We start from the raw sequence: 27992 nt of genomic DNA on the forward strand, positions 1-27992 counted from the left end.
GGTACTTGGAACGGCTTCCTGATATTGCCGCCAGACGATGGCGCGCAGCATTTCCGTCCCACCCCAAGCCCGTTGCTGTTGTCTCTTGATTCGGGTACATGTTTTCTCCTATTCTTCCCTCTTTCTTCTAGCGCGCCGGCGGAACAGAAAATCCAAGCAAGGCAAGGCAAGGCCAGGCCAGGCCAGATTCCGTCCGATCTGGGCGGGTGCGTGCCGCGTTTGGCGGCTATGACGGAGGACGACGACTGGGCTTCTACCTAACCTACCTCCCTTGTGCTTGTGTGTGTGTGTCCAATGATTATGGCTTGTCGGTACGGGCAGACTCTAGACAGCCTTTGACAGCATTGGGGGAATAGCATCAAGAATGGCATAGAATTTGCTTTACGAAGAAAAGAAAGAGGCGTACATAGAGATCAAGGACATATTATAGCCGAGACTACATAACAGGTCAGATACTAGCAGCAGATGGAACCGAGTCTCTCTCTTTTCCCGTCTCCTGTCGTCATGTCTCATTCTCCCAATGCCAGTGTAAAATCGATGGGATGGGACGCTGAGAAGTGGAACCGCTTTTTTTTTTTTTTTTTTTTTTTTTTTTTTTTTTTTTTTTGGCCCAAAAGCAAGAAAAGACCCGAGCGTTGAGCTTTGCTGCCCTGGAAGAGGCGGGAACGAATTATTATTAGAGGCGTCTGATTAGTAGCAGACTGGGGACACTTTGTTTGCTTGGGACAGCAGGACAAGAGCCGGAAGAGCCAGCCAGCCAGCCAGCCTCAGCCCAAGCCCAGCCTCAAGCCCAAGCCGGGCAGCCAACCAGCCCTTTTCCCTTGTACATAGTCTACACGCGGGCGCTTCTGTCTCTCTACTCTCGCTCTCTCTCTCTCTCTCTTCTCCCTTGAAATCTTGCCGCAGATCCGCTTGCTACCTTACCTCATTACCTTGCCTTGCCTTGCCTTGCCTTGCCTTGCCTTGCCATTGGTATCTTGTAAGCCACGAGGAGACAAATACCCAACAGAAAGGAATCCGAATCAAGCTTTTGGGCCGAAAGATCAATTCGTCGAAAAGGCAATTTGGGTGCGTGCCGTCCCTCGTTTTGAGAAAGCTTGTTCCCTGGGGTCTTTGTCTCCCTTGTCGTCCTTCTTCTTCTTCTTCTTCTTCTTCTTGTTGTTGTCTTCCTCGTCTTCTGTTTCCCTTCCCTCTCTCCCCCCTTCCATCAACCGCCCCTTCGGAACCGGTGCCCGCGTGTTTGTGTCCTTTTGCGTGTTCGTGCCCGTCCGCGTGTGTGCGTGAGCTGCGTTGCGTCTGACAAGGACAGGACAGTGACAGTGACAGTGACAGGACAGAGAAGACAGCTTGAAGGAACAACCTGGAAGAGCAGGACAGCCCGGCACTCACTCACTCACTCGCTGCAACGACAGGCGCTGGAACACGGCCGCTGGACACTGGACGGGAACAAGGAGCCGCCATTTCTCAGAACTCTCGGTGACCTTTTTTTTTTGACAGGTCTCAAAGTCCTCTTTTTTTTCCCTCCTTCTTTCCCTTCTTTGCCCATCTTTTGTATCATCCTAATTTTTTTCTTGGTCTCCGCCTCCGGGGAATTCCCAATTTTTTGCCACCATCTCCGGTCTGTAATAGAGGGAAGCTCTTTTTTTCTTCTTCACAAATCCTCTTTTATTTTTTGACGGACGGAAGTATCGGAAAGGGAAACGACGGATTCAGCATCATGTTGGTCGAGGTGAGTTCTTTTCATTTGAACACGCGGCTTTCTTTTTTTGCTTTTGCTCCCCCTCGTTGTTCTTTTTATTCATTCATCTTGGATTCCGTGGCGGTTCGTGAATTCGGTTGGTATTGTTCCTATTGGACACGGTTTATACATCGTCAGAGGAACATGGGCCTTTTTCCGTTCCATCCTTTTCGTCATCACATCTCTTAGTCTTTTGGTTTGCACGACGACGGGGAGAGCATTGGGGCACGTACCGGGCAGCAGGGCGAGTCAAGATGTTGTTTGAAAGGAGCAGCTTTTCCCTTCGTCTTTGGCCATGGCGACGGGGACTGGCGGTGGCAGGGAAGGGCGAATGAGTTGCAACTGCGGGCAGAAGAAGAACGGCTGCCAGCTGGTGATGGGAGCGTTCGCCAACTGCCAGCCGGTCGTGGGTTTTTGCCTGGCCCTGGAGGGACATTCATTCCCATTGATTGAATGAATGGCCTTGCTCTTCCTGCTCACTCCTTTTTTTTTCTTCTTTTATTCCGCTCCTCGCGAGACTCTGCTGCTCGGGAGGTCTTCTCCATCTTCACTTGTTGCATCATTCCGAGGCCTTTCTCAGCTCGCGTGTTGAAGCCCTTTGCGCGTCACCAACATACGCACAATACCTGCTCCCGCCAAGGCCTTCGCCGGCACCTGCTGTTCTTTGAAGGATAGACTTGTTTCTTCTCCTCTCGATTCCACTTATTCCATCTGTGCAGCATTCACCAGTGTTGATTTCTCACAACTCTCATCTCTGTTTTCACGATGATGCTCCGCAGTCGCAGAGGAGCGCCGCGCGCTGCAAAGCTGGGGAGTACGGCCGAGCCCGAAGCTGACGGACAACAGAGGAAAATCAAGGTGGTGACGGAGCAGCACGTCATGTGAGTCCTCTTCTTACCATGCCCCGAATCCGACTTTGCCGCTCTTCTCTGCCGCGGCATCTGCCAGCAGATTTCCTTGTTGCCTTGTCATTGAGTTGGCAAGGCAAACTGGGGGTCATTGTTGGAGGAGGTCCCTTTTACTCTGCGTCACCTCCTCCTCTCTTTGGAGCCGCCCTGCCTTGCCCTGCCTCATGCTGACCCGTATGCTGCAGTGACAAGCCTTCTCCCGTGGCCGAGTTCCCCATGCGGCAATGGAGCTTGCGGCTTCACCTGCTGGATGAGGAGGGCAATGAGCGGCCTGCCGACGTCTTCACCAAGGTGGTCTACCACCTGCATCCCACATTCGAGAACCCCGTCCAGAGTAAGTCATGGTGCCGTGAGCTTGGGTTTTCCTCACCCCAGCTCATTTCTCTGCTTGTCGTGTGTTCTCTTGGCATCTCTCTGACGTGACTAGCCTTCACAAAGCCTCCCTTCATTTGCTCCAACGAGGGCTGGGGTGAATTTGAGATTGGAATCGACCTCTACACCACGGAAAAGACCAAGCTGGCCCCCATCATCCACGACCTTAACTTTGCCAAGGAGAGATACGAGGTCACGCATACTGTCGTCTTCAAGAACCCTTCCCAGGCGCTCCAGGAGCGGCTGCGCGAGTCGGGCCCGCTGCCGTCCGACGAGGACCGGCCCAAGAAGAAGGGCATCGCGGGCAAGAAGAGCGCCCAAAAGTACGACTACGAGAAGATTGCCGATGCGCTCGAGAAGCTTGAGGAGGAGGACCTGCTGCGCGTCATCCAGTTGATCAACGAGAACAAGACGCCGGATACCTATATCCGAAGCGATGTGGAAGGTGAGTTTTGGAACCAGCGCGCTCTTTTTCTTTTTCATCTGGTCGGCTGTGTCCATCCCCTGTGTTGATGCTTTTTCTTCTTTCCGGATAGTGAATAACCTGTTTGAAGCTGGCGAATTCTCCATCGATCTGTACACCATGCCGGATACCCTGACCACGAAGCTCTGGGATCACCTGGTAAGTTATCCCGGATGAAGCTCAAATGAATTAGCCCTGACAGCGCGGCGTCGCACAGTTGAAGAAGGGTCTTGTCGCCTAGATGGTGCACCTCTGAGCGCCTCCCACGGTCAATGGATTGCAGGCGGCCGCCGTTTGAGATGAGAGTAGCAGAAATGTCTTTTATTTTCTTTGTATGTCACGGCAGGGAGCATCATGAAAAAATTAAGCAACGAGGATATCGGTCGACACGACGGAAGTAATTGGTTACATGTACGCAGAGGGTACAGAGGCGAGGCGAGGCGCGCAACTGCCTGGGGACGAAAGGGGGGTTTGCTGAAACGACAACCGCGAAATCGGTCACGTCTTTTTTTCTGTCTGTCACGACGAGTCCTACTCGACACTCTCTACCTGTTACTACTATCTGACTCCGCTCAGAGGGGGGGTAATGGCCTTGGTGTTTCTATTTTGTTTGCCGTCTGAAGGCTGCGATTTGTTCCCTGGTAGTAAGAGGACGCCCGCATCGACGTGCTTGGCAAATGGACTGCTCTTCGGCCTCTCGCACTCACTCTTTGATCTGGTCAATATTTCTTTTCTAGTGTGCACTTAATCCGTGTTTTCCTTCGTGGTGGCTACAGGTCGGATAGCAAGTGGGTAGAGGACGCGGTGAAGGAAGAGGGAAAAGTCGTGAAACTCTGGGATGCAAGTAAAATTTGCTGCTACCTGGTGTCGAGATGATACAGTAGTAGTTGAAGTCCATGACGTTTTTTTTAAGATCTTGTAAGTGCTGGTTTACATGGATATATCTGATGTGCGTCTGAGCTTGGTTTGATGACGTGGAGGCTCCAAGGTAAGGTAGGTACTAGTGGAAGTGAGGGCTCATGTGAGATGATGTGTTGCTTTTTGGTCCCCTTGCATTAATAGGGAGGGAGGGAGGGAGGTAGGTGATATGGGAATGGCGTTTTGCCAAAGGATGATTAAAGGTGGATGATTTGGGATCGGGCGTGATGGCTTCTTTGCACAGCGGCTTCCAGAACAATGAGTATGTTTACATCAATGTGATAATAAGCCTAAGAGCAATGACTTGGAAACTTATACACCGACTTGATAGAACTCTATGGATTTGAACAGTCTGGCATCTCATCGATATGCCTAGGGAGTTTTTTTACTGTTAGGTTACTTTAGGTAGGTTCTGTTGTATTGAAGCATCTCGATCTCGAGGCACCACTCTGAGAACATGACACAGTGATGTATCATTATGCCTTTCATGAGGAAGGGGGGGGGGGGGGGGGGGGAAGAAAAGTCAGCCATAAATAGCAGCTTTCTGTATGGGTTTTGAGACTGCACATGATGCCCGGCATCTGATGCCGCTGCTGATTGCTGATGCCTAACGGCAAGGGGAAAGAGAAGTTTTACAGACTGGGGAAACTTATCAAGCCCCCTTGCATTGAATCGCGAGCAGAGCAGAGCACATTTCAAGTGTCAGGATCTCGATGAAGAACAGTATAGATAGAGTGATAGTAGGTAGGCAAAGGTTCACGAGTAGGGAATCCTGTCAAATCAATCACATGAACTAATCAGAAGTTGGACCTCAGGGTGCACAGTACAGTACAGGTACGCACGATGGAAAAAAAAAAAAGAGAGGGCCAAAGTACCTAGGTCCTTTTGCTGGGGGAGCAAAATCGCTTTTGTCTCTGATTGGCTACTACCTAGGTACCTAGGTAGGTCGGTAGCCAGACGCAAACATTGGAGGGGCACTGATTGGCCGACGCGTTTGGTGGGGGTGGTTGCCCAAGGTAGAGGTACCTAGGTAGACAAGTAGACTTGCTAGAGAATCAGAGAAAATGCGAGGGCGGGTCTTCCGGGGATGGGAAGGGGAAGGAAGGAAAGCGCGGTGCAGAAGTGCAAGAGAAAAAAGGGAGGCCGCGCTGCCTGTGTTTTGAATGCTGTCGCTACTAGTATTCATGGTTGGGCTGCTAATCTTGCAAACTGAAGTCGTATATGTACACATGTAAGGGAGTTACCGAGAAAGTACTCACGAGAAAGACACTGTGAGGCGCTGAGATTTGGTGGCTGATGCTCCTGCTGTTTCTGCATCTGCATCGATCGGTCTTTGTTCTTGCCTTGTATGTACAGTACTGTAATACTAGTAGCTCGTTAGCATGGGCGTTGGCGTTGGCTCTTTCTGGGGGCAGGAGCGACGCGGGCCGGGAACCATTGGAAAAAAAGAGAGGGGAAGGAGGTACAAAAGTACAAGCAGTACAATTGCAGGTACAGTAACAGAAACCGCCGGGAGAGCTGAAAGACGACTGCAATTCATCTTGTATATCAGCAGTGAAGCTGGGGGGACGAGACCGCCTTTTCCTCTCAGTACCACCTGGATCCAGGTGATAGTCATGCTGCTGGAAAAGGTCAGGTGAAGCAAGAATAAGGAAAAGGGCAAGGGAAAAAGAAAAGGCCAGACCAGACCTCGAGAGTAGGGCAGAGTCCAGAATCGAGATTGGAAAACTGTTACGTCCTCGTTCAGCTGCGCGCCGGCTTCAATTGGCCTTAGTAACTTTTTTCCTCTCTCGGTCTCGGCGCATCCTCCTCTTACACAACAATTTTCCCCCGTCCTCCCACTGTGGCCTCGTCTCCCTTTTCTTCCCTTACCTTACTTCACCATCGCCTGCAGACGAGAAACCGGCGGAAACGGTCAAGGGGAAAAGAAGAGAGATAAAAAACGTACAGGGGGAAAGCCACATCCGGCGACGGCGAAATCCCTTGGCTTGTTTTCCCGCCTCTCTAAAGCGCCCCCGTCTGCAGAAAGAGATAGAGAGAGAGAGAGAGGGTGGTTTGACCTCGCATCTTTTTATATACGGGCTCGAGTTCGCCTTTCGCCCTCTGCGCGCGAGACACGAGACCCCGCAGACCCGAGCGAAGCCAGAGAGCGCTTCGTTTTCCTGCGCTTGACTTCGGCCTATCCTGCCCTCGCCCATCCCGCCGCAAACCGCGCTCGACAATCTCACGCTGCCTGTTGGGTGGTGTGTGCCGACGCAGCAGCAGATGGCCCAATACACGAGCGTCGCGAGTCCCGCCCAGTCGACGGCGACGACGGCATCAGCGCAGCAGCAGCAGCAGCAGCAGTCAACCCCTGCCCAGACGCAGGCTCAGGCTCCTGCGCCAGCGCAATCCTCGCAGCAGCAGCAGCAGCAGCAGCCTCCCCAGCACAAGCGCGTCTACCAGGCGTGCATCCCGTGCCGCCGCCGCAAGGTGCGATGCGACCTCGGCAGCGTCGACAACCCCCACGATCCGCCGTGCGTGCGCTGCCGCCGCGAGAGCAAGGAGTGCTTCTTCAGCGCCACGCGCCGCAAGCGGAAGACGGACGAGGACGACAGCGACGCCGACGAGTACGTCGTCCGCAACGGCCGCAAGAAGCTGCACGCCGCCGACAGCCCGCCCTTTTCCCGCTTCGACCGCCGCCAGTACAGCGACACGCCCCTGACGCCGGGAGGCTCCCATGGGAGGAACCAGCCGCTGCGGCGGCCGGACGGCAAGGCTGGCGGTGGCCGGGCGCGCACCGGCAGCGAGTTTGACGGCGATGGCGACTCCAACCAGACGCTCGAGAACCTCGAGGCCCAGACCGTCATGAGGCGCGGCGTCTACGGGCCCCACGACGCCCTCGACCTGCTCTACAAGGCCGCGACGGATAGGTTTGTCGTGCCGTCGTCGCTTGCTCACGCCACTGCTAACCGCGAGTCCAGCCCGGCTGCGGATACACACAGGCGCCAGCCAAGCATGGCCTCCATCGCCCCGGGGCCGCCCCAGCAGGCGCAGGCAGCGGACGAGCCTGGCCATCATCGTGCCAAGTCGAGGGGGCCTTCCATATCCGTCCGGTCCGAGCAGCCCATCGATCCCAACCTGGCGCGTCCGATGCTGAGCTCCCAGCCTGGCTACGAGGACGCCCTCAGAGCGTGGTCGAGATTCCGCTTCGTGCGTGCTGGGTGGTTCACCGCGCAAGAAGCCATTGAATACATCGACTAGTAAGGCTTCTTGAGGATCCGCCGTCTTTGTACGAAACATAGCAAGGCTAACATTCTTCTAGCTACTATAAATACCTTTCACCACTTACACCGATCTCACCTCCTACCTTTAGCAACCCTGCGACTCACCTCACCCTCCTGACCGAGGAGCCCATCCTAACAGTCACCCTCCTCACGATTTCCTCAAGATATTGCCAGCTTCCCGGCACCGGTGGTATATGTAGATCACATGCGGTGCCGGAGCAGCTATGGACCTATCTGCGCGGCATGATTGAGAGATGTCTATGGGGACAGGAGGCATTTGGCGGCGGCTTCTGCGGCTCAGGATCCGCCTCCATGCTGACCGAAGAGTCCCAGACAAGCAGCACGGCGCCATGGCGAGGCCTTCGTAAAGGCAGCTTGAGGACCCTGGGCACCATTGAGTCGCTGCTGATCCTGACCGAGTGGCACCCTCGCGCTTTACACTTCCCCCCACAAGAGGCCACCGACGAGCTGGTGCTCCCGATTGCCGAAGCCTCCCCTCTGATGGCGTCTGAAGATGAGCTGCACAGGACGATTGGCGCCGGCATCGGGGGCAAGAGGATCGAGAGCTGGCTGGAACCGGCGTGGAGGAGCGACCGCATGTGCTGGATGCTGCTCAGCACCGCCATGGGGCTGGCGTATGAGCTTGGCGTCTTTGACGACATTGACGAGCTGCTGAAGGACGACGCCATCACCCGCCCCGAGTACAAGGACGAGGTCTACCGCCAGCGCGCGAACCGCATCAAGCGGCTCCTGCTCATCTACACGAGCCAGCTCGCCGGCCGCCTGGGCTGGACCAGCATGACGCCGGAGCACCTGCGCAAGGCCGATCCCGCCGTCGCCCGTCAGAGGCCCCTGACCACGGACAGCAGCGGCACGCCCGCGACGAACCCGTCCTCGCTGGCCAACGGCTTCAACTACGTCCCGGATCTCGAGCTGGACGATCAAATCATCCACTGCTGGGCGGGCATCAGCAACGCCATGCACCTCGGCAACGAGAAGCTCTTCAAGACCCGCAAGCACACCACGGAGATTATCCAGTCGGGCAAGTACGTCGACCTGCTGAGGGACTTTACGCCGCTGCTCAAGGACTGGTACCGGGAGTTTGAGCTGTTCCGCCTGCCGCAGTACATCCGGCACATCCTGACCATCGAGTACGAATACGTCCGCATCTACATCAACTCCCTCTCGTTGCAGGCGGTAGTCGAGCGATGCACTAATAATGCGGGCAACACCGCCAGCTCCGGCAACGGGCTCCAGCCGACGCACCTGTCCCCGCAGACCATGATCAACTACGGCAAGCTGCCGCTGGGCCAGCTGGGAGGCTTCACCGTGCACGACCAGGAGTACGTGCGCGAGGTGGTTGACGGAAGCCGGAACCTGCTGCGGACGGTCGTCGAGGGCCTGTTGCCTGGCGGCTACCTCAAGCACGCGCCCGTGCGGACGTACTTTCGCATCATCAGCGGCGCCATGTTCCTGCTCAAGACGTTTGCCCTGGGCGCGCCGCGGTCCGACGTGAAGCTGAGCATCGAGCTGATGGACGCCACGGTCGAGGCGCTCCGCAACTGCATCGTCGACGACGTGCACCTGGGCATCCGGTTCGCCGACTTGCTCGAGTCCCTGACCAGTCGGCTGCGGAACCGGTTCATCCAGGCGCCGATGCAGCAGCCGTCTGCCAAGACGCAGAGCCCGGCTCCGGAGACGGGCAGCGCGGGCGCTGGGCCGCAGCAGCAGCAGCAGCAGCAGCAGAATGGTGAGAATGGGGAGAATGGTGCAAATTGGGTGGGCAGCCACGCGCAGAGGCTTAGAGACGGCCTCAACGGGCACTGTAAGTCTTTGAGAGATGTATCCATGTAGCCCCTTTGTCGCAAGAAACTAACCGTGCTGTCCTCTGCAGACCGAGTGCCGACGCCCACCATCACCACCGAGGCAAACAACATCTCGGCGACGCCGTTTGACCTCTCGACCGGCAACTTCCCGTACCACGGAGCGTCGTCCATTGGCCCGTCGACGCCCGCGGCGGACAACAGCAACACGTCGGGCGCCGGCGCCGGCAACATGGACGTGAACTTGTTTGACGAGTGGAACAACACCGGCAGCGAGATGTGGTACCTGCCGCCGGGGCCGGCCTTTTTCCAAAACATGGAGAACAGCTCGGTGGCGATGACGGCCGAGGGCGTCAACGTCGGCGGGCTGGATCTGCTCGAGTACATGGCCATGGACCCGGTGCAGTTTCCGGGCTTGGACGGGACGAATAGCGGAGCGGCTAGTTGATGATGATGATGAACAGGGGAAGCGTATGTGATGGGATAGGATTATGATGCTATGAATGAGTTGGCCTGTGGGTGCTGCGGTATCAAAAACAAGGGATATACTAGTTTCATCGGACAGGGAAAAAATTGTCTGGCGAGAATAATGAACGTGTCGTTAAGGGGGGCGGCGAATAGCGAATGCAATCAATTCTTGACGAGGTTCGTTTTTATGATTGCTTTGGTGTGGGATGACCTCCTTATGCGTTGATATCAAGGTGTATTTCATGGCCTGGTCTTGATGGAGACTATTGCAAGTCAAGTTCAACATTGCTCTTTACGTCGACATGGTTGAATTGCCCTTCAGCTCTAGTCGCATCTCTTCGTATGATCTTAAGAGAGGCTTAATTCAGAGTTCTAGTAGTCTTGAATCCCTTTATTATTGCCTTCTCTGTCTACACTATATTACACCGTCTTCAAGCCAAGTTTTTTTAGGTGAAAGAGACTACCTTACAGTAGCAGTTATAACCGTTTACACGCGCAAAGACAGCACAACGCAAAAAACAACACAGTACAATAAATCTAAGTAGGAGGTGATTTTTCAGACCTTAGCTTTACATTCTCTTCATTCTATATAACTCGCACCAAAGGAAACCCAGTAAAACAAGAAGAAGAAGAAGAAGCAGAAGAAAAAACAAAATAGTGGACATACAAAAGACTGACCCAGACGAAAGCAAGACAAAGCAGTAGAGTAAGACAATTCTTTCTTTGGGGGGAGATTACCTTTATTGTTATTGGATTTACACGGAAGCAAGACTTTTTCTAGCAAATGGGGGGGGAAAGGATATAGAGAGAGAGAAAGGGACAAGAGAGAGAGATGCACCCGAAACGTGGGACGATCAGTAGACCAAAAGAGAGAGAAATTCTAAGCGTAGAGAGCGTGGAGCTAAATATGCAGCGAGAGGATACAGAGAGAGATAGATGAAGAGAGAGAAGAAGTAATAATAAGCAAGGAATCTACTTGCCATGGTATCATGTAAAATAAAACAAGTAAAGAAACAGAAAAACAGACAAATGAACTTATTTCCTTCCTGAAACAAACGACTAGAAAAGGCGAGAGTGATAAAGAGAGTTGTGGTGATAAGTAAAGGAAATGCCGCGTCGAGGTGTCTATGTGTGATGTGTGTAGGTGTCCTGTGAGTGCATCGTCTGTCGAGGCTTCAGTGTTGTGTGCTATATCTTGTGTCCTGAGCCTTGAGTGTTGTAAGGTGGGAAGAGGGGCAATGAAAGCAAGGGATGGAAAGGTGAAAAGCATGTACATAGATAGAATACAACACATCTTTACACTCCCCCCTTCCCGCCCCTGGACGCATACTAGCAACAAGTCAAGAAACAAGTCTCCAACTGTGAGGATTTTGTTTCCTCTCCCCAGGTCCCCCTTTGCCCTTTCCTCATCCTTCTATGTGCAAAAGGGTCAAAGGCAAGTAAGTGGTCGGCAGTCAGGTGGTATATCGAGGTAAGAAAAGAAACAGAGAGCGAGGGGGGGGGAAAGGGACATCAAGGAGGACCGTTAGTAGTATCTAGTGCATGAGGAGTTTTCCCGACGTCGTGCAGACATGGAGAGCATGATGGAGTCTTGTGGGCACAAGATAACGGCAGGCAATTCGAGTTGCTGTAAGCGCTGCCCTTTTGATAAGCTTTCAATTCAGATGAAATGAGCATCACGCGAACTCATCGGCTGTGGTTAGCATGAGCAGCTTGCAAAACTATAAGCAACCAGTTAGCCCCCGACGACTCTCATTACAGACCAGAACGAGAAGGGAAAATACGTACCATGCAGCACGTTGAGCTGTCCGGTCCTATCTTCGCACGCCAGCTGGATGCCCGTGCCCTCGACAAAGTCCAGGACGACGCTGTTTGGCAGCTCCTGCACCTCCACGTCCGGCGTGTAGGGCTGTCGAAACTCTCCCATGTGGTACTTCTTGGTGCCCTGGGCGGTCCGGCTGCTCTGCGCGGGCAGCGTGCTGAGGATGATGCAGCCGTGCGAGTCGAGGCACAGGTTGCGGCGCTTCCACAAAAGGCTGTCCGGGAACTGCACGTTGACGTCTCCCAGATCGGACACGATGGAGGCTTCGCCCGAGGCGGCCTGAGCCGTCGATGATGATGATGACTGAGCGTTCTGAGAAGCAGCAGCGGCACCGCGGGTCGCCTCTGGCGAGGGAGACGACGCCTTGTTCTTGGACCCACTGGAGAGGTTAGACAGCTTGCGCATGAAGCGCCCGGCGCGCGACGTCTTCCGGTCAGAGGACCTCTCGTCGCCGGAAAAGGAATCTTCAGTCACGCTAGAGTTGGCCAGGCCGTCGCGATCAATGGTGATGGAGCGGCGGCTGCTCATGGACAGGCGATGGCTCGCGCTGCTGGGCGACACTGTTGTTGTCCTAGAAGCTATGGCATGGCGCATGTTAGTCGAGACCGTGACCGTCTTCCGAGGGTCCTTGAAGAACCCCTTTACCACATTTAGCGAGGATCGCCTACCCATGTCGTCCTCGCCGCGGCGCTCGAGGGACCTGGGCCTCCGTTCAGAGCCCTCATCGCCTCGGTGGTGGTCAGCAGCCGTGAGCGGCGACTGGTAGCCGCCGTACTCTGAGGAGGCGTCCTTGGGGGGCAGCTCGTAGCCAGCAAACTTGGTGGTGATGGCGATGGACTCTGGCCGCCCTCGCGACTGCGTGCCGGGCGCCAGACCGGGCGGCGGCGGGCTCGAGGCGGAGGATGCGACTGCGGCCAGCGGCTCGAACATGGACACCCGACTGACGACGGAGCCGGACCTCTGCAGGCGCACTCTGCCCTCGAGCGCATCGTCCTGGTGCGAGGGCGTGGGCGACGCGGCTCTGCCGTGCAGCGACCTGGTCCTGTCGACGACCGACGGCGCCCTCGACGTGTCCCGTTTCTGCACGGCGAAGAAGGTTGACGACGGCCGCTCGCGACTGACGGGCCGGGACTGGTCGCCCGAGGTGGCCGAGAGCTTCTCCAGCGCCTTGATGCGCTGCGAAATGCTCGACCCGACGTTGGGCTTCATGGTGGCGAGGCTGGCCGACTGCTGCTGCGTGACCTTGTGTAAGAAAGCTGCGCCGGAACTCAGAGAACGCGCCGTGGACTGAGTTACATCTGTCGGAGCGATGAAGTTGCCACGGACAGGATTAGAGACTGTTCGAACGGTGTGCGCTGGTGGAGCTCTGGCGCCTAGCGGCCCATTGGCAATGGGAGCGCTGGGGAAGACAGGGGTGAGCGGAGATTTGCTGGCCACCATTGGCTGGTCGTGCCTGTGCGCCGCTGCGTCGCGGGCCTGAAGAGGAGGAGGAGGAGGAGCGGCCGGAAGATGAGCTGTGGGAGAGGTGGGAGCAGCAGCAGCAGCAGCAGCAGCAGCAGCAGCGGGAGAGGGGAGGGGAGCAGCAGCAGCAGCAGCAGCAGCCGCCACCTCCTGGACGACGAGGGCATCGTCATCGCCGCTGCTGCCCGCGGACGCCAAATCCGTGCGGATCGGCCGTGGAAGCGCTCCCGAGCGTCTGGCGCGCTCATCATCATGCTCCTCTTCTTTGCTGGGCTGCTGCTGCTGGTGCTGTTGTTGCTGCTGCTGCTGGGCCTCGTCGGCATCACTGGGCTCGCCGGGAGGTGCCGCGGCGTCACTAGCCGTCGCTGCTGCAGGAATTGCCTCGTGTGCTGCCGGCAGCGGCAACGGGTCCGTCTGCAGCTCGAGCTCCATCGCGGGCGTGGCCACCGTTGTGTGAGCGGCGGCGGCGGCGTTTGCTGCGTCGACGACGTCTTGCGTCGACGCTCTGGACGGTGACGGTGGAGCAGCAGCGCCAGCACCAGCAGCAGCGCCAGCACCAGCAGCAGCGCCAGCAGCACCAGCCAGTCCCAGCCCCTGTCCCCCTTTGTCCGTTGCCTGCGCAACATCGCCGGGGGTCGCACCGAGTGGAATCTCGCCTGCGCCAGATCCCAGGCCATCTAATAAGGCGGCCGGTGGGGCCTTTGGCATCGGCATATTCGCCGAGAACTTGGAAATTGGCACTGCAATCCCTTTTTTCTCCTTTTCATTTTCGGCCTTGGCCGATCCCTTATTAGCAGCCCCGGCAGCCGCAATCTCATCAGCAGGCTCCAACGCAGTCGGGCTGCCAGGCTCAATCTCAGTTCTTCTTGTTCCATCCGCCGTGGAAGTCGCCTCACTTGCTTCTAGAAAACACGACGATGCTGCATCTGCAGGAAGTGCGGGAACGGCGGTGGCGTCGGGCGGCGACAATGGCGATGCCAGCGCCTCGGCCTCTGCGACGCGGATCCCTTCTTCCCCATGCAGCGCTTCCTCCGATGCAACGGGTTTGGGGATCATGGCAGCAGCTGGCTTCCGATTTCCCTCATTTTCGTACGCGGCAACGACGGCGGAATCGTCAGCAGCAGCAGCAGGCTTCGCGGCTGCGGCGTCATCTACCCTGGCGCCATCTGTGGTTACTTCATCTGGATGTTTCGCATGAACGGTCTCGTCGGTGGAATCTGAAAGTGAAGAAGCTGTGGTTGATTGATCGTGCTCCGAAGAGTCAACTGCCGGGCTCTGGGGACGGGACTCTGATCGGGTGCCCTCAGAAACCTCATCTATTTGCACAGACGACGAGAGACTATCCAAGACGACGCCGGAATCCGCCTGACTGATGGATGTTGCTGCATCCTCAGTTCGATTGGACTTTTTTTTTTGCTCATCTTCTTGAGCGTTTCCCTCCTCCGCCTCCAGCCCATCATTACCATCAGCCTCATGGTCCTCCACAGTGGTTTCCTCAGAGTGCGTCATGTCTTTTTTTTTACCATCATCTTCCCCCATGATTGCCTTGATATCTTCCGAGCCCGGTGTGTCCACTCCGGCTTCGGCTCCGCCCGCAGCCTGCTTCTGCTGCAATTGCTGCTGCTGCTGCAGTTGCTGCTTCTTCTTCTTCTCCCTCAGCTTCATAGCTTTCATGAGCCTGGCCTTCTCGGGAGTCATGGAAGGCTTGGCTGGCACCACCGGCACAGACAGTGTATCAGCAGCCGATCCCGCGCCTGTGGATGGCCGTGACGAGTCGCCACTGGGTCGCCTCGAGCCGCCTGGTAAAGTCCCTGTAGTAGAATCGGCGGGTAGCTCCAGTTCTGGGATGTCCTCGTGAATCGAAGACGCAGCGTCGTCGTCTTTGCCTCGTCCTTTCCTTCCACTCTTGCCAAACCTGATTCCGGCTGGTAGAGAAGAAACAGGCCTGAAATTCCCAGAAGCCTTTGGCCGGATCGAAACGTCCGTCGTCGGCCGGGGCGCGAGCTTCACCTTTGGTTTGCTCACGGGGTAGTAGTTGTAGCTGTCGGTGGTATCGAAGGACCTCGTAGGCGATGCTGGCGCGTCGGGAACACCCACGAACTTGGGGACCTCGGAGGTGCTAGAGGTTGAGAATTTGCGATGCTCCGGAGAAGATGCCAGCTCAGAGTTGAGCTTGACTTCATCTGCAGTTGTCGACCGGTTGCCAGGCGTTCGCGGCCGGTCGTCATCGGAGAGCTCGAGCGACTGCCGTTTAGGCGACCGCTGCTCCTCTTCGTCCTCCTCGGCGATTTCCCCCAGTCGTCGTCTGCGGGAGCTAACGGACGATGCCGTAGATCCAGACGCCGCGTGCAAGGAGCAGGCAGCGGATAGCTTCGTGTCTCTCAATTCGCTGGCTGTGGAGATTTCGAATATGGTATCGTAAGGGGAGAATCGTTCGCAGACGGCGTTGAAGTGGACGGCGACTCGCGCTGTTTTTTTTTGCCAGTCAGTTTCAATCATCCGGATGATGACAACGCAGATCGCCGCCGATCAACCAGTTTGACGAGGCTGAGCATGTAAGAGCATACCTTGTATAAGCCGAGAGCAGTCCTCGGGGAGATATTTGACAATGACATTCCTCCTCCGATACCGCAAGAAGCCATATAGCGGGCTTTCTTCTTCAAAGCCGGCGATGGCGTTTCGCATCTCGACGATGCCCGCATTTCCCTGGTCCAGCAGCTCGACCTCGTCGCGACTCGAGTATTTGAGGAGAAACCTGTAGGCATCACAAGCAAAAAGCAGGGTCTCGGTAAGCGTGAAGTCGTACACAAGACGTGTATGGAGTAGGAGGAATTCGGTTATGCATACCATCCTCCAGGCTCAGCGACGCCAGCCTGGTGCGCCTCTACGACCTTGGGATCGTCGAGGCCGTTGAGCGACATGATTGCTCTGATGTGGCTTCTGTAAAGAAGCTTCGCTCGCTTCCGTCAACCAGCTGGGCAAGTCCAGCTCGACCCAGAGTATCTCGAGGAAAGGAAGAAGTTGGGGGTGCGAAATAAAGGACTCGACGAATGGACAAAGAGCGATACCCGAAGGGCGTTGGGAGCACGAAAAGTGAAGCGAGAAGAAAGAGAAATGAACGAAAGGTGAAGAATGTAAGTGAGCGATTCAGCAGTAAAGCGAAGGACTGAAAAAACGCAAATTGCGCGCCGCGAGGGCGATCTGAAAGCAGAGACAACAGCTTCGGCGCGCGCGCTTCGACGGCTCTTGCGCGGCGAGACGAGCGATGCTACCGCCAGCTGCGTCTCAGGGGCAAGATGCGACGGCGTTGTTAAGCATGGAGACGAGAGTGAGAGAGAGAGAGAGTATCGCGACGTATCGAGTATTGACGGACGAGGCCTCGGGAGGATGAGAGAGAGAGGCGGCCTGGGCGTGGACAAGGGCGACTGATGGGTAGCAGCAGATCGAGAAAGTCGCCAGCAGATGGGCGACAAGTGCCAAGGAGTCGCGACTTGCCCCCGGAACGGAATTACTCGAGCTTGAAGCTTCGCGCAAAGCTCCCAGCTGTGATGCAAAGCCGACCGAAATCGCTTTCTGCCTGGTTCTTCGATATGTCTGTCGCTATTTCTTGTGGCGGTTGCGCAACACAGGGTCAAACGAAGAAGAAGTGAAGAAGGAAAAAAGGATGAGAAACCCGTTGAGGCCGTGCAGCGAAAAGTCGCGAGATCGGGAATGCGCCAAGTTCTGTGCCTGTGCCTGTGCCTGTGCCTGGATCTAGAAAAAAATGCTTAGGTAGGTACCTGAGCCAAGTCCACACAATAGCCCACACCAGCGTTGCATCCAATGTACTATAAGCGCCGCGCCGCAGAAGTCTCGAGGCAAGGGGTGCTCTAAACAGGAAACAAGCAAAAAAATGCAAAGCCCACATTAAAAGCCAAAGAAGACGAAGAAGAAGCACGGGGACAAGAATAAGCAACAGATTCCCCAGTGGCCGGTAATACTACTGTATGCAGATTCCAGGGTGCAGATCAGAGAGATTGGCCTTGCAGCAGCGGGAGCCAGTTGGAACCGCACAATGGGTAGCTTCACTTTTGTCAGCTGCGTATCATATTGATGGGAGTCTACAAAACAGCAGCAGCCCCGGGCCATTCCAGCTCTCCCTCCACGGCAAAAAGGGTACTACTAGTAATTGAAAGTACGCGCTCCCTGAGGACAATCAATCAATCACCGGGTGCTTACGAGAAAAACCATTCCGCTGCCATTCATTCCCTCTTCATGTTCGCGTTGTGATTCGCGACAAAAGAGGCCCCATCACACTGGACTCGTTAGTACAGTAGCTAAAGGGGGTTTAGCTGGGGAGGGGAGGAGGAGGAGGGGGGCCATCTCAAGCCCATTTCGGGGGAGAACCCCTGGTTCCGGGATGATGGGGGGGGGCCTTTATGCCAGGGGGTTTGCTGTTGACGAGAGGTAAAAGACAAAGATACTACAGTTTATTGGCCTTGGCGTTGTCTCTCATTGTTCCTTCTTCACCAGACCATGTCGACAATTTGGTGTGTGAAATGAGCTTGGGCCGCCTCCCTAAGGTAATATGTAGCTGCCTGCACAGGGCATGCGATTGGGCATCTTCTGCGGTCTCCCGATAATTGCGCGCGATAATACATAGTGTGAAAGTACGAATACCTTGATGAGTGATAATCATACCTTGGGGAAGTGACACACAGAATACTAGGTATGGCGAGAGCAGTGGCTGTCTGTTTCGCTGCTGCATACCTAAACAACGACGACTTACACCGTAAAGATGTACCATGGCAATGACGCCGTCATTGCTGTTAATATTACGGATACAAGCAATCAAAACAACACAAATAAACATCTCAATCAACATGCAAAACGCCCTTTGAGTGCGTAATCCTGTAAAGTGGCTGAAACGCACGTCTTGCAGCTGCTGTCTGCACCAAAGAGACCCCTGCCCACGCACGTTCTACTACTACTAGTGCAGCTCTTGAGCGTCCTCCTGGTGGAGGCTTTTGATGCAAGGTGTTGATTACTAGTTCCTCTCGCAAATTGACGATACTAGTACAACTACTATAGTATTGGTAGGTGAGCTTTAACCACACGCAGGCCTTCTATGGCCGCTTCATTGGTGTTGAGACTCTTAAAACCTCGTCTGTTACTACCAGTATCCAAGAAACGCACAAGAGCAGGCTACCCTGAAGATCTGCTGTACGTCCAAGTGCCGGACCACCGGCAAAGAGGAGGATGGACTATCGTATGCAATAGGAAGCACTATCCTCTGATTCTCTCACCATCAGCTCACTTAAGAAAATACACAATACTAGTACCTACGTAGTACCCAAAGCATCCAGGTCAATAACAAGTCAATAACATAGCTGTGTAATCAAGTCTTGTCTCGCCCAGCAAGGCCAACGTCATCCCGCCGTCTTACATACAGATACATGAAGCGTACAGAAAGCCCTGGCCGTGCCATCTTATCCCAACCATAAGGTACGCTCGCTGCAATTCCATCAACGCACCAGCCTCGCCACCCTGGCGCCTTTCTCTTGCCAAAGTGCTTGTTCTCGAGCCAAACAGGTCCTCCGGCACCACCACCCTTTCGTCGACGCGGTGCTGCCTCCACCGTCTGCAGTTGCCGCATGTATTGCTGCTTGTCCGTATATCTAGATCGTATTGCTGCCACAACCACCCTTGCCTAGTAGTCCAGTGGAGATGTTTGTCCGATTGGCTTAAGTTATAGGATCATGTCTTCACCTTCTCTGGCTGGGCGGCAAGGGTGTATGAATCCTAGGCGTCTGCTGGCACCTTTGCTTCCAGTTTTGATTCGGGGGCGGCAACGGCCGGGCTTTCGCCTGTAGCCAGCTCAGGGCTGTCGGCCTCCTCAATGGAAACGGGTTCCTCGACCAACGCATCGCCCAGGCTCGTGGGGACGAAGCCCTCTTCTTGCGGAGGGGCAGTGTCGTAGCCACGTCCACTATTGCTGGCCGACACGCCCACCGCGGGAGTCGTGCCCTCGGCAATCTTCTGCTTGGTGTCCATGATGATCTTGTCCACTTCGCTGACCTTGGCCGCGGCCCCATTGTTCGCTTCGGGTTCCGCGTCCTGGCGAGTCTGGCTCTGCGCAAGCGCCTCCTTGTCAAGGCGCACAATCATACATGACAAGTTATCCGTGCTGAACCGGCTGAGGGCATGCTCGACTAATATCTTGGATCCCTCGCTGGGGTCCTGGACATCTCGAACGAGATCGACGGCCTCTTGGTCGCTGCAGACATCCCACAACTGTTGGTTTAAAGTGTTAGCGCCCTGTTCGCATTCCTTCCACATCACTTGTCATCTTTCAAGGCAAGCAACTTACCCCATCGCAGGCAATAATGATAAACTCGTCGAGGTCATGTTGTATGACCGTTTCGGTAGTGTACGGGTGTCCAGTCACAAGATCCTTCATATAGGTGTCTCCAAGTGCTCTGGTGACGGCCAAAACTCCGTTGACGCGGTTGTTGAGGATGAGGCCACCGGCATTGGAAATGCGCTTTCCTTCGTTCTCGTCACTACCCTTGTGATCGTAAGAAAGCCGCAGGGCCTTGCCGTTGCGGCAGAGGATGATGCGCGCATCCCCCACATTGGCCGTGTAGAGAACACGCTGTCGACTGGCCATGCCCCGGAGCTTCGCAGTTATAGACTCGTTGGGAACGGCTTGCGATGCTTCAGACTGGCCGTCCTTTTCCTTTTCTGACTCTTGTGACTTGGTCAGTGCTTTGCCGGCAGCGACGTTTGCGGCGGCCGGAGCAATGGCAAGAGAGCCGGTGATGGATCGTTCGCTGGGCACACGGTCCTCCCAGCGAAGCACGGCAATGGCAGCCGTGCACCCGCTATTCTTGAGCGGCAGCTTCTCGAGCTGGGCGTCGACAGCCGTAAACGTCATGTCCAGGAGCTCCGGGATCGGCATGTTGGGGTGTTTCCGTATCATGTCTTCCAGGATGATGTGAAGCTTCTTGCCGCACCAGTCCGCGGCGAAGGTGCCGGCATGGCCGTCAAAGATGGCAAAGTAGCCGTTGTCCGACTCGGAGACCTCTCGGCGAGCGGCATCCTTGTCGTCCTTACTTGACTTGTCCTTGCCGGTGGCGGAGTCGACGGCCGGGGCGGGTGTGTCCAAGAAGTTGTAGAGAAAGGCATGCGTGTCCTCCATGGTGCGGCGGCATTTCTTGTTCCTATCCTCCCAGACGCCGACGCGGAAGGTGGACTTTGGGCCCGGGACCGAGTCGCCGGCCGAGTTGTTGTGCTGGCCCTGGGGCACGGCGAGGGCCGGGTCCTGCTTGCCGAGCTTCTGCAGCGGCGTCTGAGCGCCCGCATCCGATCCGGAGCGGCCAACCTGGGAGAAGTTGAGCGAGTTCCTGGCCGAGGCTAGCAGGCTGCTGGCCTTGCTGCTGACGCCGCTACTCCTGCGCTTCTTGTCGCCCGTGTCCTGGCGGGTGGGCGGGCTGCCATTGCCGCTGCGCTTCTCGCCGCCGGCGGCCTGGTCTGCGTTGCTGATGGGCACGGCAGCCGAGGCCGCGGGCGGGCTGCCCTCGGGCGAGGGCGACTTGCCGTCGCTCTTGGAATCGTCCAGCTTGGGCCCCGACGAGTTGCTCGAGGCGCCGCCAAACATTCTATTCAGCAGACTTCCTCCGTGCGAGGAGAGACTGCGACGCTTGCTACCTGCCAGTTTTGTGGAGGAGGAAGAAGGACTTCCGGCGGCCGGGAGATGGACGAGTTGGGCTCGAGTTATAGGCACGGCGACGTTCGCAGGGCCGCGGAGCAACGCAAGGCGAGGCAACGGCTGTTGGGACCTGGGACTGCAGGGACACGCGGAGACGGGAATGAGGGAGGGTATGAGCGTCTGCGTCGTTCGCGGGGTTGGCGGTTGGGATTCACGGACGGCTGTCGCACGCGTGATTGGATGGTCCAGGCGCCTAGTTGCAGCGGCGATTCGAGATGGATGGGATGGATGGCTGGATGCGGGCTGCAGAGGACTCTTCAGAGGACCTGTCGGCGTCTCAGGGGGGGAGGGTTCGGCAGCGCTGAGCGTGAGCTGTGGCAGGGAGCCTGTCGGGACTTGGGAGCTGGTCGAGTAGCTTTGGACAGTGGTGTAGGTTGTAGGGTTGCCTAGAATGGCTGGCGATGGTGGACGGGATGGATATGCTGGGGATCTGGGAGTTTGGGCACTCGAGGGGTGGAAGCGCCACCTGCACCCATCGGATTACCTGATGCCACGCCTTAGGCGGGGACAGCGGACAGCCGACGGCGGCCACGGCGGGGAGGATCAGCCTGGAAGGCCCCCCCAGGTGGCTGCTGTTAGTGCAGTACAAGTCAACTCCGATCATGGGTAATATGGGTAATATGGGGGGGATTGGGCAACTTGGACTGCTGCTGGTGGAAGGCGAATCAACAGGTGCTAACGAAGCTCAGGCAAATGCTGTGCCCCGTGATACGGCAAACTAAAGAGTGCAGCAAGTTGTCTCATGGATAGTGCTACTACTTTCACGGGCTGTGGCAATTTGCAGTGTGTGGACAAGGTCGAGGCAAACACTTGGAAGCATCTGGTGCTGATACCTAGTCTGTAACTGTGAGGGAGACGGAGACGATGGCGTGGCATCCAATGCTTGGGCTGGGCTTGGGACAGAGGCAAACCACAGTCAGACGAGCACAAGGAGAGGTAGAAGGATACCGGACGCGAGCGGCTGCAGATGAAACAATCGCTGTGAAGGAGCTCAGTTGAAGAGGAGATTGGCAGTACTGACATCCAATGCTCGATGCCCCAGTCTGAGAGGCATTCAAGCCGATAGCCTATCCATGACAGACATGACAAGGCGTCTGCACGAAGCTGGTTTCAATGTTCCCAGCGCTTCCAGTATCGAGACAGCTCTGGAACTCTGCCCAGAAGCTACGGACCTTAGCTTACCTGGTTGCATATCATACGTGTGTCTATCTCAATGACGCCGTGTCAATAAAGGTACCTTGAGCATTGCATACTATTCTACAGCTGCATACACATGATACAGACCCAGGACATATGTACAGGCATCCGTGCATTCTCGCGTTACCTCGATCAGGCATGCCCAACCACCCACCCGCAGTCCCGGCTATTTGGACAATAAGTTCAAATGCGGCAATGCCGGTTGTTTGCCCCAGAGGAAAAGCATTGTCCACCTCAGGAACGGCAGCAGAGGCGCCAAGGGAATGCCCAGCTCCGTGCTCTCATACTACTAAGCAGGTTGAGGTACGGTATGGTCTGGTATGTAAGGGGATGGGCACACGCATGTACGTCGAGGCGCAGGTGCTCTTAGCGCTCCAATCCTACCTACCATGGATGCGTCTGGTCCGATCGATTCGTCAATTTCGAGACGTGAGTGCTCTGCTTGTGCTTATGATTGGTGGGATGAGCAGTTCTGCGTGTGTCCACTTGATCTGGCATCTGCTGTGGAGGGTGATGCTCTTTCGCGGGCGAGGCCCGTAATCGCCGAGGGTGGGAAATCCCCGAGGACAGGAGATCAGAAAGGACAGATACTAGCGCATGCATAGCTCTATCGTGAATTCGAGATTGCAGCCAGCATGCCTTCTGTTCATGGTCGAATCGTCTCCATATACATGTAGTATCTGGAAGGTAATCTTGCCGCGAAATCACACAAGTTTGCCTTCTGTGGTGCTTCATTTTCCACCGCATTGAGACAAGCATGCCTCTGATCAATTATCGCAATGGTAAATCCTCTGAATGCGTAGATATATCTGCAAGCAAGTGTATCTTCAAATCATAATGGCAATCAACACCTCTTGCGCCCGGGAAAACATGACACGACACTCTCCATCCAGGCTCCTCCACGTACATGTATATAAAATGATGACAAGCAGGCACCAATCGTCTTCTAGATCATACGTCTTGCGATTGGCCCATGACCCCTTGCCAAACTTTGCCTTGCATTCTGCTCTTTCGTCGAGATCTGACAAAGTACTTCAAAGGCTGATCCAGGTCGTCTCAATCATTATTTCGTGGCAAATTGTTCAAGGACAGCAAAGCGGCTACTTTCGAAGGCTGTCGAGTCGGGCTTGAAGATCATCGTCGACCGGGTCACCGCTGCCGCCTCCTCCAGCTCCAACGGCTTGCGCAACCTTGCCTTCGGACAGAGCAGAGTTGCCCAAGGCGGTGGGCGTCTCCCCGAGCTGTCATCCCAAAAGTCAGCCATGCCGTGCATCGGATCTGGGGCGGGATACGAATGCAGTCTTACAGCTTGGTTCAGGTCTATGCCAATCTCTTCCAGGACTTGCTCAACAACCTCGTCGCCCTCCTCCTCGATTCCAACATCCATGGCGTCATCGACGGCGTCGTCCATCATCTCTTGCCTCTGCTCCATTATGTCGTTTTCGCGCTCAAATTCCATGGCAATGCGTTGCAACTGTGGGAGATTCATGGACTTGTTCATGCTGCTCAGCGCCATCGTGGCACCCTTCATGGCCTGCATCATCTGCTCGTTGGTTCGGTAGGTCTGGCATCATTCAACCGTTAGCAATCGCATGCCGCAACCGCTCCCAGGTCCAGCATACCTGAAGCCGCAACGAGATCTTTTGTAGCTGGCTGCGCATGCCGTAAAACTTCTCAATGTACCGCCGCGTGCGCACCAGGTCCTTGGCTTGGATCTTGCACGCCCCCATCTGCCCGTTCTTGGCGCTCGTCTTGATCTGCTGTATCAGCGTCTTCTCCTGCTTCTCCAGCTTGACGCGAGTCTGGTCGAGTTCGCGAATCGCCTTGTCGAGCATGCGCTGGTTCTTGCGCAGCCGCTCGGCCGGCGTCATGCGCTTGCCAAAGGCCCATTCGAGGATCTGCATTGCACGTCGAGGTTAGGCGCCGCTTTGGACGGGCAGTGAGCATCATCATCATCATCAAGGCATTGCCTCACATTCATGGTGACGACGACGGCTCGTCTTGCGGAAGCAGCAACAGCGGCGGTGTCGCGCTGTGTCGGTCTAGCAGAGGGGGTTTGGGTGACAAAGGCGGTTCTTCTGAGAGATCGTGGTGAAGCAGATGAAAGAGGCTGGACGGCATCTGCCTAGCCGTGGCGGAGAGCCCGAGAGGTACGTGTAGCGACGTCGTGCTGCATGTTTGCGGGTTGCCAGGACGTCAGTCTGCTGGGCGCCACGACATGTACCCTCACTGCGACAAACTGGTGCGAAGCTACCTCACCTTTGCCTCCCCAGGCGAGATCCATGAGCCAACGATAAGATAGCGTGTGCGCTGCCCGACCTTGAGCCGAGCAGCCAGGCCAATCAGGGGAGCTGCGTCACCTGGGAGGCGGCAATTTGCTTGAACATCATGCAACCTTTTTACTGACGAACCCGATCCAAAGCCCGACCCTCGCGCACCTACCCGACCTTTTCCTCACCTTTCTTCACCTTTCTTCGCCCTCTTCACCTTTTCACCCCTTCATCTCTTTACCCCTTCGCCTCTTGACAACAGCATCATCATCAGTACTCTGTCCCGCCCGACAATGCTGCGGGCAGGCAGTCCTTGACCAAAGCCATGAGCCAGGAATACTCCAACGACAAGGGCAAGGCGCCCGCCAGCCGCGCCTCCGACGATGCGAACCTCGATGCCGCGGGCTCGGCCGGAGGACGGCCCAACTACATGACGGTCGGCAGCGGCACCACCTCGGAGCACGCCGCGCGGCTGCAGAGCATGCTCGACGTCGACTCGGGATACGGAGGCAGCATCATGGGCGACGAGCCCGGCATGTGGGACGGGCATGCGCACGGCGGCCGCCAACAGTCGGGGGCCATCCATCAGATGTGGTACAACTCGCAGAGGGCGACGCTCGGCCGGTCCATCAACAAGGTGCTGGATCTGCTTCACGGCCTGCGCGAGATGAACACCGTGTGGCCGGCGCACTACCCGTCGGTCCAGCGAGCAGAGAAGATGGAGTCCGATGCGCCCCGTCCCGGCATCCTGCACTCGTCGACCATGGAAGACGTCACAGCCAGAGCCAACCAGGCGCCTCCGCCCATGCTTCGCAGGGCCATGACAAGTCTCGAGGATGCATCGGCCGAGTCTAGCCAGGCTGCCGAGGCTCGTCCCACGCCAGAGCCGCGGCTCGTTTCACCTTCGATTGCGCAGGAGTTTTCGGTGTTGAAGTTGGATCTAAAGCTGGGAGCTCTGCACCAGGCCGAGCTGGTGCACTCGCTGGAGAAGGGCTCCATCGCATCGCTCTTGGACGGCAAAATAAGCTCCAGCATCAAGCATCTTGTGTCTCTTCGAGAGCGTATTGAGGACACATCGAGCAAGGTGCTCATCACAGGCGATCTGAATGCGGGCAAGTCGACATTCTGCAATGCCCTTTTGCGGCGCAAGGTCCTGCCCGAGGACCAGCAGCCCTGCACAGCCATTTTCTGCGAGGTGCTGGACGCTCGCGAGAATGCAGGCATTGAGGAGGTCCATGCGGTCCACAAGGACGTCATTTACAACCGAAACGACGAGTCCACCTACGACGCATACTCCCTCCAGGAACTGGAACGAATCGTGATTGACAATGAAAAGTACATGCAGTGCAAGGTATACGTCAAGGATGTTCGGACAATTGATGAATCCCTTCTCAGCAACGGTGTTGTCGACATTGCCCTCATCGATGCCCCCGGCTTGAACTCGGACACGACCAAGACGACGGCCATTTTTGCTCGACAGGAGGAGATTGACGTTGTCGTGTTCGTCGTCTCTGCGGCAAACCACTTCACGCAGTCCGCCAAGGAGTTCATCTGGGCCGCTGCTGCGGAGAAGGCCTACATCTTCATCGTCGTCAATGGCTACGACTTCATCAGGGACAAGGAGCGATGCCAGAAGATGATCCTGGATCAGGTTGCGGGGCTGAGCCCGCGCACGCACAAGGAAGCATCCGAGCTCGTCCACTTTGTCTCGAGCAACGTCATCCCTATGGCACCTTCGCCCCCCGGCGGACCCAGCGGCGGAGGCGGCAGCGGTAGCGGCAGTGGAGGTGGTGACGATCCCGGCGATGACAACGGCAAGGGTAAGGACTTGGACAAAGTGAGAGACTTCGAGAAGCTCGAGCAGTCTCTGCGCAGATTTGTCCTGGAAAAGCGAGCGAGGTCAAAGCTTGCCCCCGCGAGGACATATCTGCTCAACATCCTCAACGACGTCAACACGCTGGCAACAGTCAACTACGAGGTGGCTCAGTCCGAGTATGACCGTGTAACTCAGGAACTCAAGGAGCTGGAGCCCCAGATCCTTGCCAGCAAGAAGGCTCGGTCAGAGGTCGACGAGCAGGTCGTGCAGAACATTGAAGAGACGTGCAAGGATGTGTATGAGCACACTCGAGGGCAGCTCAACGCCGCCATCAGCTATGCCGGAAGCACCAAGTACGACATTCCATACCCAGGCATCTTTGGTGCGTTTGGATACGCCGACGACCTCAAGGACGCCATCCTCTCCCACATTGCCGATTCCGTCAGCAGCTGCGAGGACTACGCCCGAGCCCAAACGGTCAAGGGCGTCAACTCCATCAAGCAGCTGGGCCTGCTTCACGTCGGCGACGAGTTCCAGAACCTCCACTTCCGGCCAGACGTCATGTTCCGCCGGAAGAAGGATGCCCTGGCCCGCCAGGTGGACGTGCCCACTGAGTTTGCCGACTTTGTCGACTTTTCCACCCTGATGCATAGCCAGGAGAAGTTTGCTGGTACGGGCATGGCCTTGACCGTTGCCGGCGCCCTCGTCCCTCGCATGCTGGGAATGAACTCCTGGGTTGACCACGCCATCACCGCGACGCGCATTATTGGCAACGAGAACCTCCGCAAGCTCATTTTGCCTGGAATCGTTGTTGCCGGTATGTTCCCCCTTTTTTAACAATTCCAGATGTGTATCGTGTTGCTTACTGACATTTTTTCTAGCCATTGCCGCCTCGGCCTATATCCTCCAGCAGATTCCCAACTCTCTCCCCCATCGGTTAGCCAGGAAGATTGAAGCACAGCTGACCGAGATCGACTACGTCCACACCAACGCCTCCCGAATCTCGGGGTCCGTCCGCACGGTCCTGCGCATGCCCGCGGACAACCTGCGCGTGGGCCTCGAGCACAGCGTCAAGGACCTGAACAAGAAGCGCGACGAGACAGTCAAGGTCAAGGGCGAGAGCGAGAGAGCCTCCAAGTTCTTCCGCAAGCTGGTAAACGAGAGCCAGGTGCAGAAGAACATGGTGGAGGGCGTCGACCTCGACGCTCCGCCGCAGCAGATTGCGCACTGAGCGAGCTTTGGGGGGGATTCGGATATGACATGACGTGTGACGAAACGAAAAATAGATTGGGACTCTTTGATGCCTTTGCCGTTTCTCGTGCTGTTTTCTTCTCGGGGCGTTTTACTGGTTTTTGTGGGTGATTGAAAACTGAAATGATGCGTTATGGAGTGCTGTTTCGGGCGAGATGCAAGAAAGGGGGGGGGGACCTACGGGAGGCCAAAAATGAAGATGGAAAAGTTTTTCACCAATTGAGGATGGGGAAGGGAAAGGAAAGGAGAATGGAAGCCATTGGATGGATTGAGCTGTTACTACCTCTCTGCTCTCCTACGTTCTTGTACCTGGTTTTTTCCCCTGTCGATGAGCAAGCACATAGCAGCGTTATGATGAATGTCCATTTCGCGTAGTACAAAACAAACACTTGGTATAAGCGCAAGTTTAGGCTGGAAATACATGAACCCAAAAAAGGGGAGGAAGCTTGTCTATTCCGTTGTCCTCGGA

The 27992-nt window shown here is 56.0% G+C and overlaps 7 protein-coding genes across 7 annotated transcripts; 3 read left to right on the forward strand and 4 right to left on the reverse strand.

Annotated features, from left to right (window-relative positions):
• Positions 1-1043: 1043 nt before the first annotated feature.
• Positions 1044-1461, reverse strand: TRIREDRAFT_105420 (uncharacterized protein; the record flags this gene model as incomplete). The annotated part of the gene is made up of 2 exons (XM_006963794.1): positions 1044-1296; positions 1394-1461. 2 exons carry the CDS (start codon positions 1459-1461, stop codon positions 1044-1046), a joined length of 321 nt encoding a protein of 106 aa, XP_006963856.1.
• A 187-nt stretch (positions 1462-1648) lies between these two features.
• On the forward strand, positions 1649-3658 carry TRIREDRAFT_76330 (uncharacterized protein; the record flags this gene model as incomplete). The annotated part of the gene is made up of 5 exons (XM_006963614.1): positions 1649-1729; positions 2585-2619; positions 2832-2980; positions 3074-3463; positions 3555-3658. Exons 1-5 carry the CDS (start codon positions 1718-1720, stop codon positions 3656-3658), a joined length of 690 nt encoding a protein of 229 aa, XP_006963676.1. The 5' UTR covers positions 1649-1717.
• Positions 3659-6664: 3006 nt separating this feature from the next.
• Positions 6665-9936, forward strand: TRIREDRAFT_59067 (uncharacterized protein; the record flags this gene model as incomplete). The annotated part of the gene is made up of 4 exons (XM_006963615.1): positions 6665-7311; positions 7363-7641; positions 7704-9490; positions 9560-9936. The coding sequence occupies 4 exons, from the start codon at positions 6665-6667 to the stop codon at positions 9934-9936; spliced, it is 3090 nt and encodes a 1029-aa protein (XP_006963677.1).
• Positions 9937-11642: 1706 nt separating this feature from the next.
• Positions 11643-16160, reverse strand: TRIREDRAFT_105423 (uncharacterized protein; the record flags this gene model as incomplete). Its single annotated transcript, XM_006963795.1, has 4 exons — positions 11643-11677; positions 11745-15707; positions 15807-15994; positions 16087-16160. 4 exons carry the CDS (start codon positions 16158-16160, stop codon positions 11643-11645), a joined length of 4260 nt encoding a protein of 1419 aa, XP_006963857.1.
• A 2860-nt stretch (positions 16161-19020) lies between these two features.
• TRIREDRAFT_58587 (uncharacterized protein) lies at positions 19021-20878 on the reverse strand (the record flags this gene model as incomplete). The annotated part of the gene is made up of 4 exons (XM_006963796.1): positions 19021-19512; positions 19589-19897; positions 20081-20293; positions 20366-20878. 4 exons carry the CDS (start codon positions 20876-20878, stop codon positions 19021-19023), a joined length of 1527 nt encoding a protein of 508 aa, XP_006963858.1.
• Positions 20879-23286: 2408 nt separating this feature from the next.
• TRIREDRAFT_120940 (uncharacterized protein) lies at positions 23287-24253 on the reverse strand (the record flags this gene model as incomplete). The annotated part of the gene is made up of 4 exons (XM_006963797.1): positions 24162-24253; positions 23809-24084; positions 23493-23750; positions 23287-23427 (listed from the first exon to the last, which is right to left on the reverse strand). The coding sequence occupies exons 1-4, from the start codon at positions 24165-24167 to the stop codon at positions 23287-23289; spliced, it is 681 nt and encodes a 226-aa protein (XP_006963859.1). The 5' UTR covers positions 24168-24253.
• A 528-nt stretch (positions 24254-24781) lies between these two features.
• TRIREDRAFT_76336 (uncharacterized protein) lies at positions 24782-27940 on the forward strand (the record flags this gene model as incomplete). The annotated part of the gene is made up of 2 exons (XM_006963616.1): positions 24782-27089; positions 27154-27940. 2 exons carry the CDS (start codon positions 24782-24784, stop codon positions 27501-27503), a joined length of 2658 nt encoding a protein of 885 aa, XP_006963678.1. The 3' UTR covers positions 27504-27940.
• Between the last annotated feature and the right edge of the window lie 52 nt (positions 27941-27992).

The sequence above is a fragment of the Trichoderma reesei genome, assembly GCF_000167675.1.
Source record: "Trichoderma reesei QM6a unplaced genomic scaffold TRIREscaffold_5, whole genome shotgun sequence".
Lineage (NCBI taxonomy): Eukaryota > Fungi > Ascomycota > Sordariomycetes > Hypocreales > Hypocreaceae > Trichoderma > Trichoderma reesei.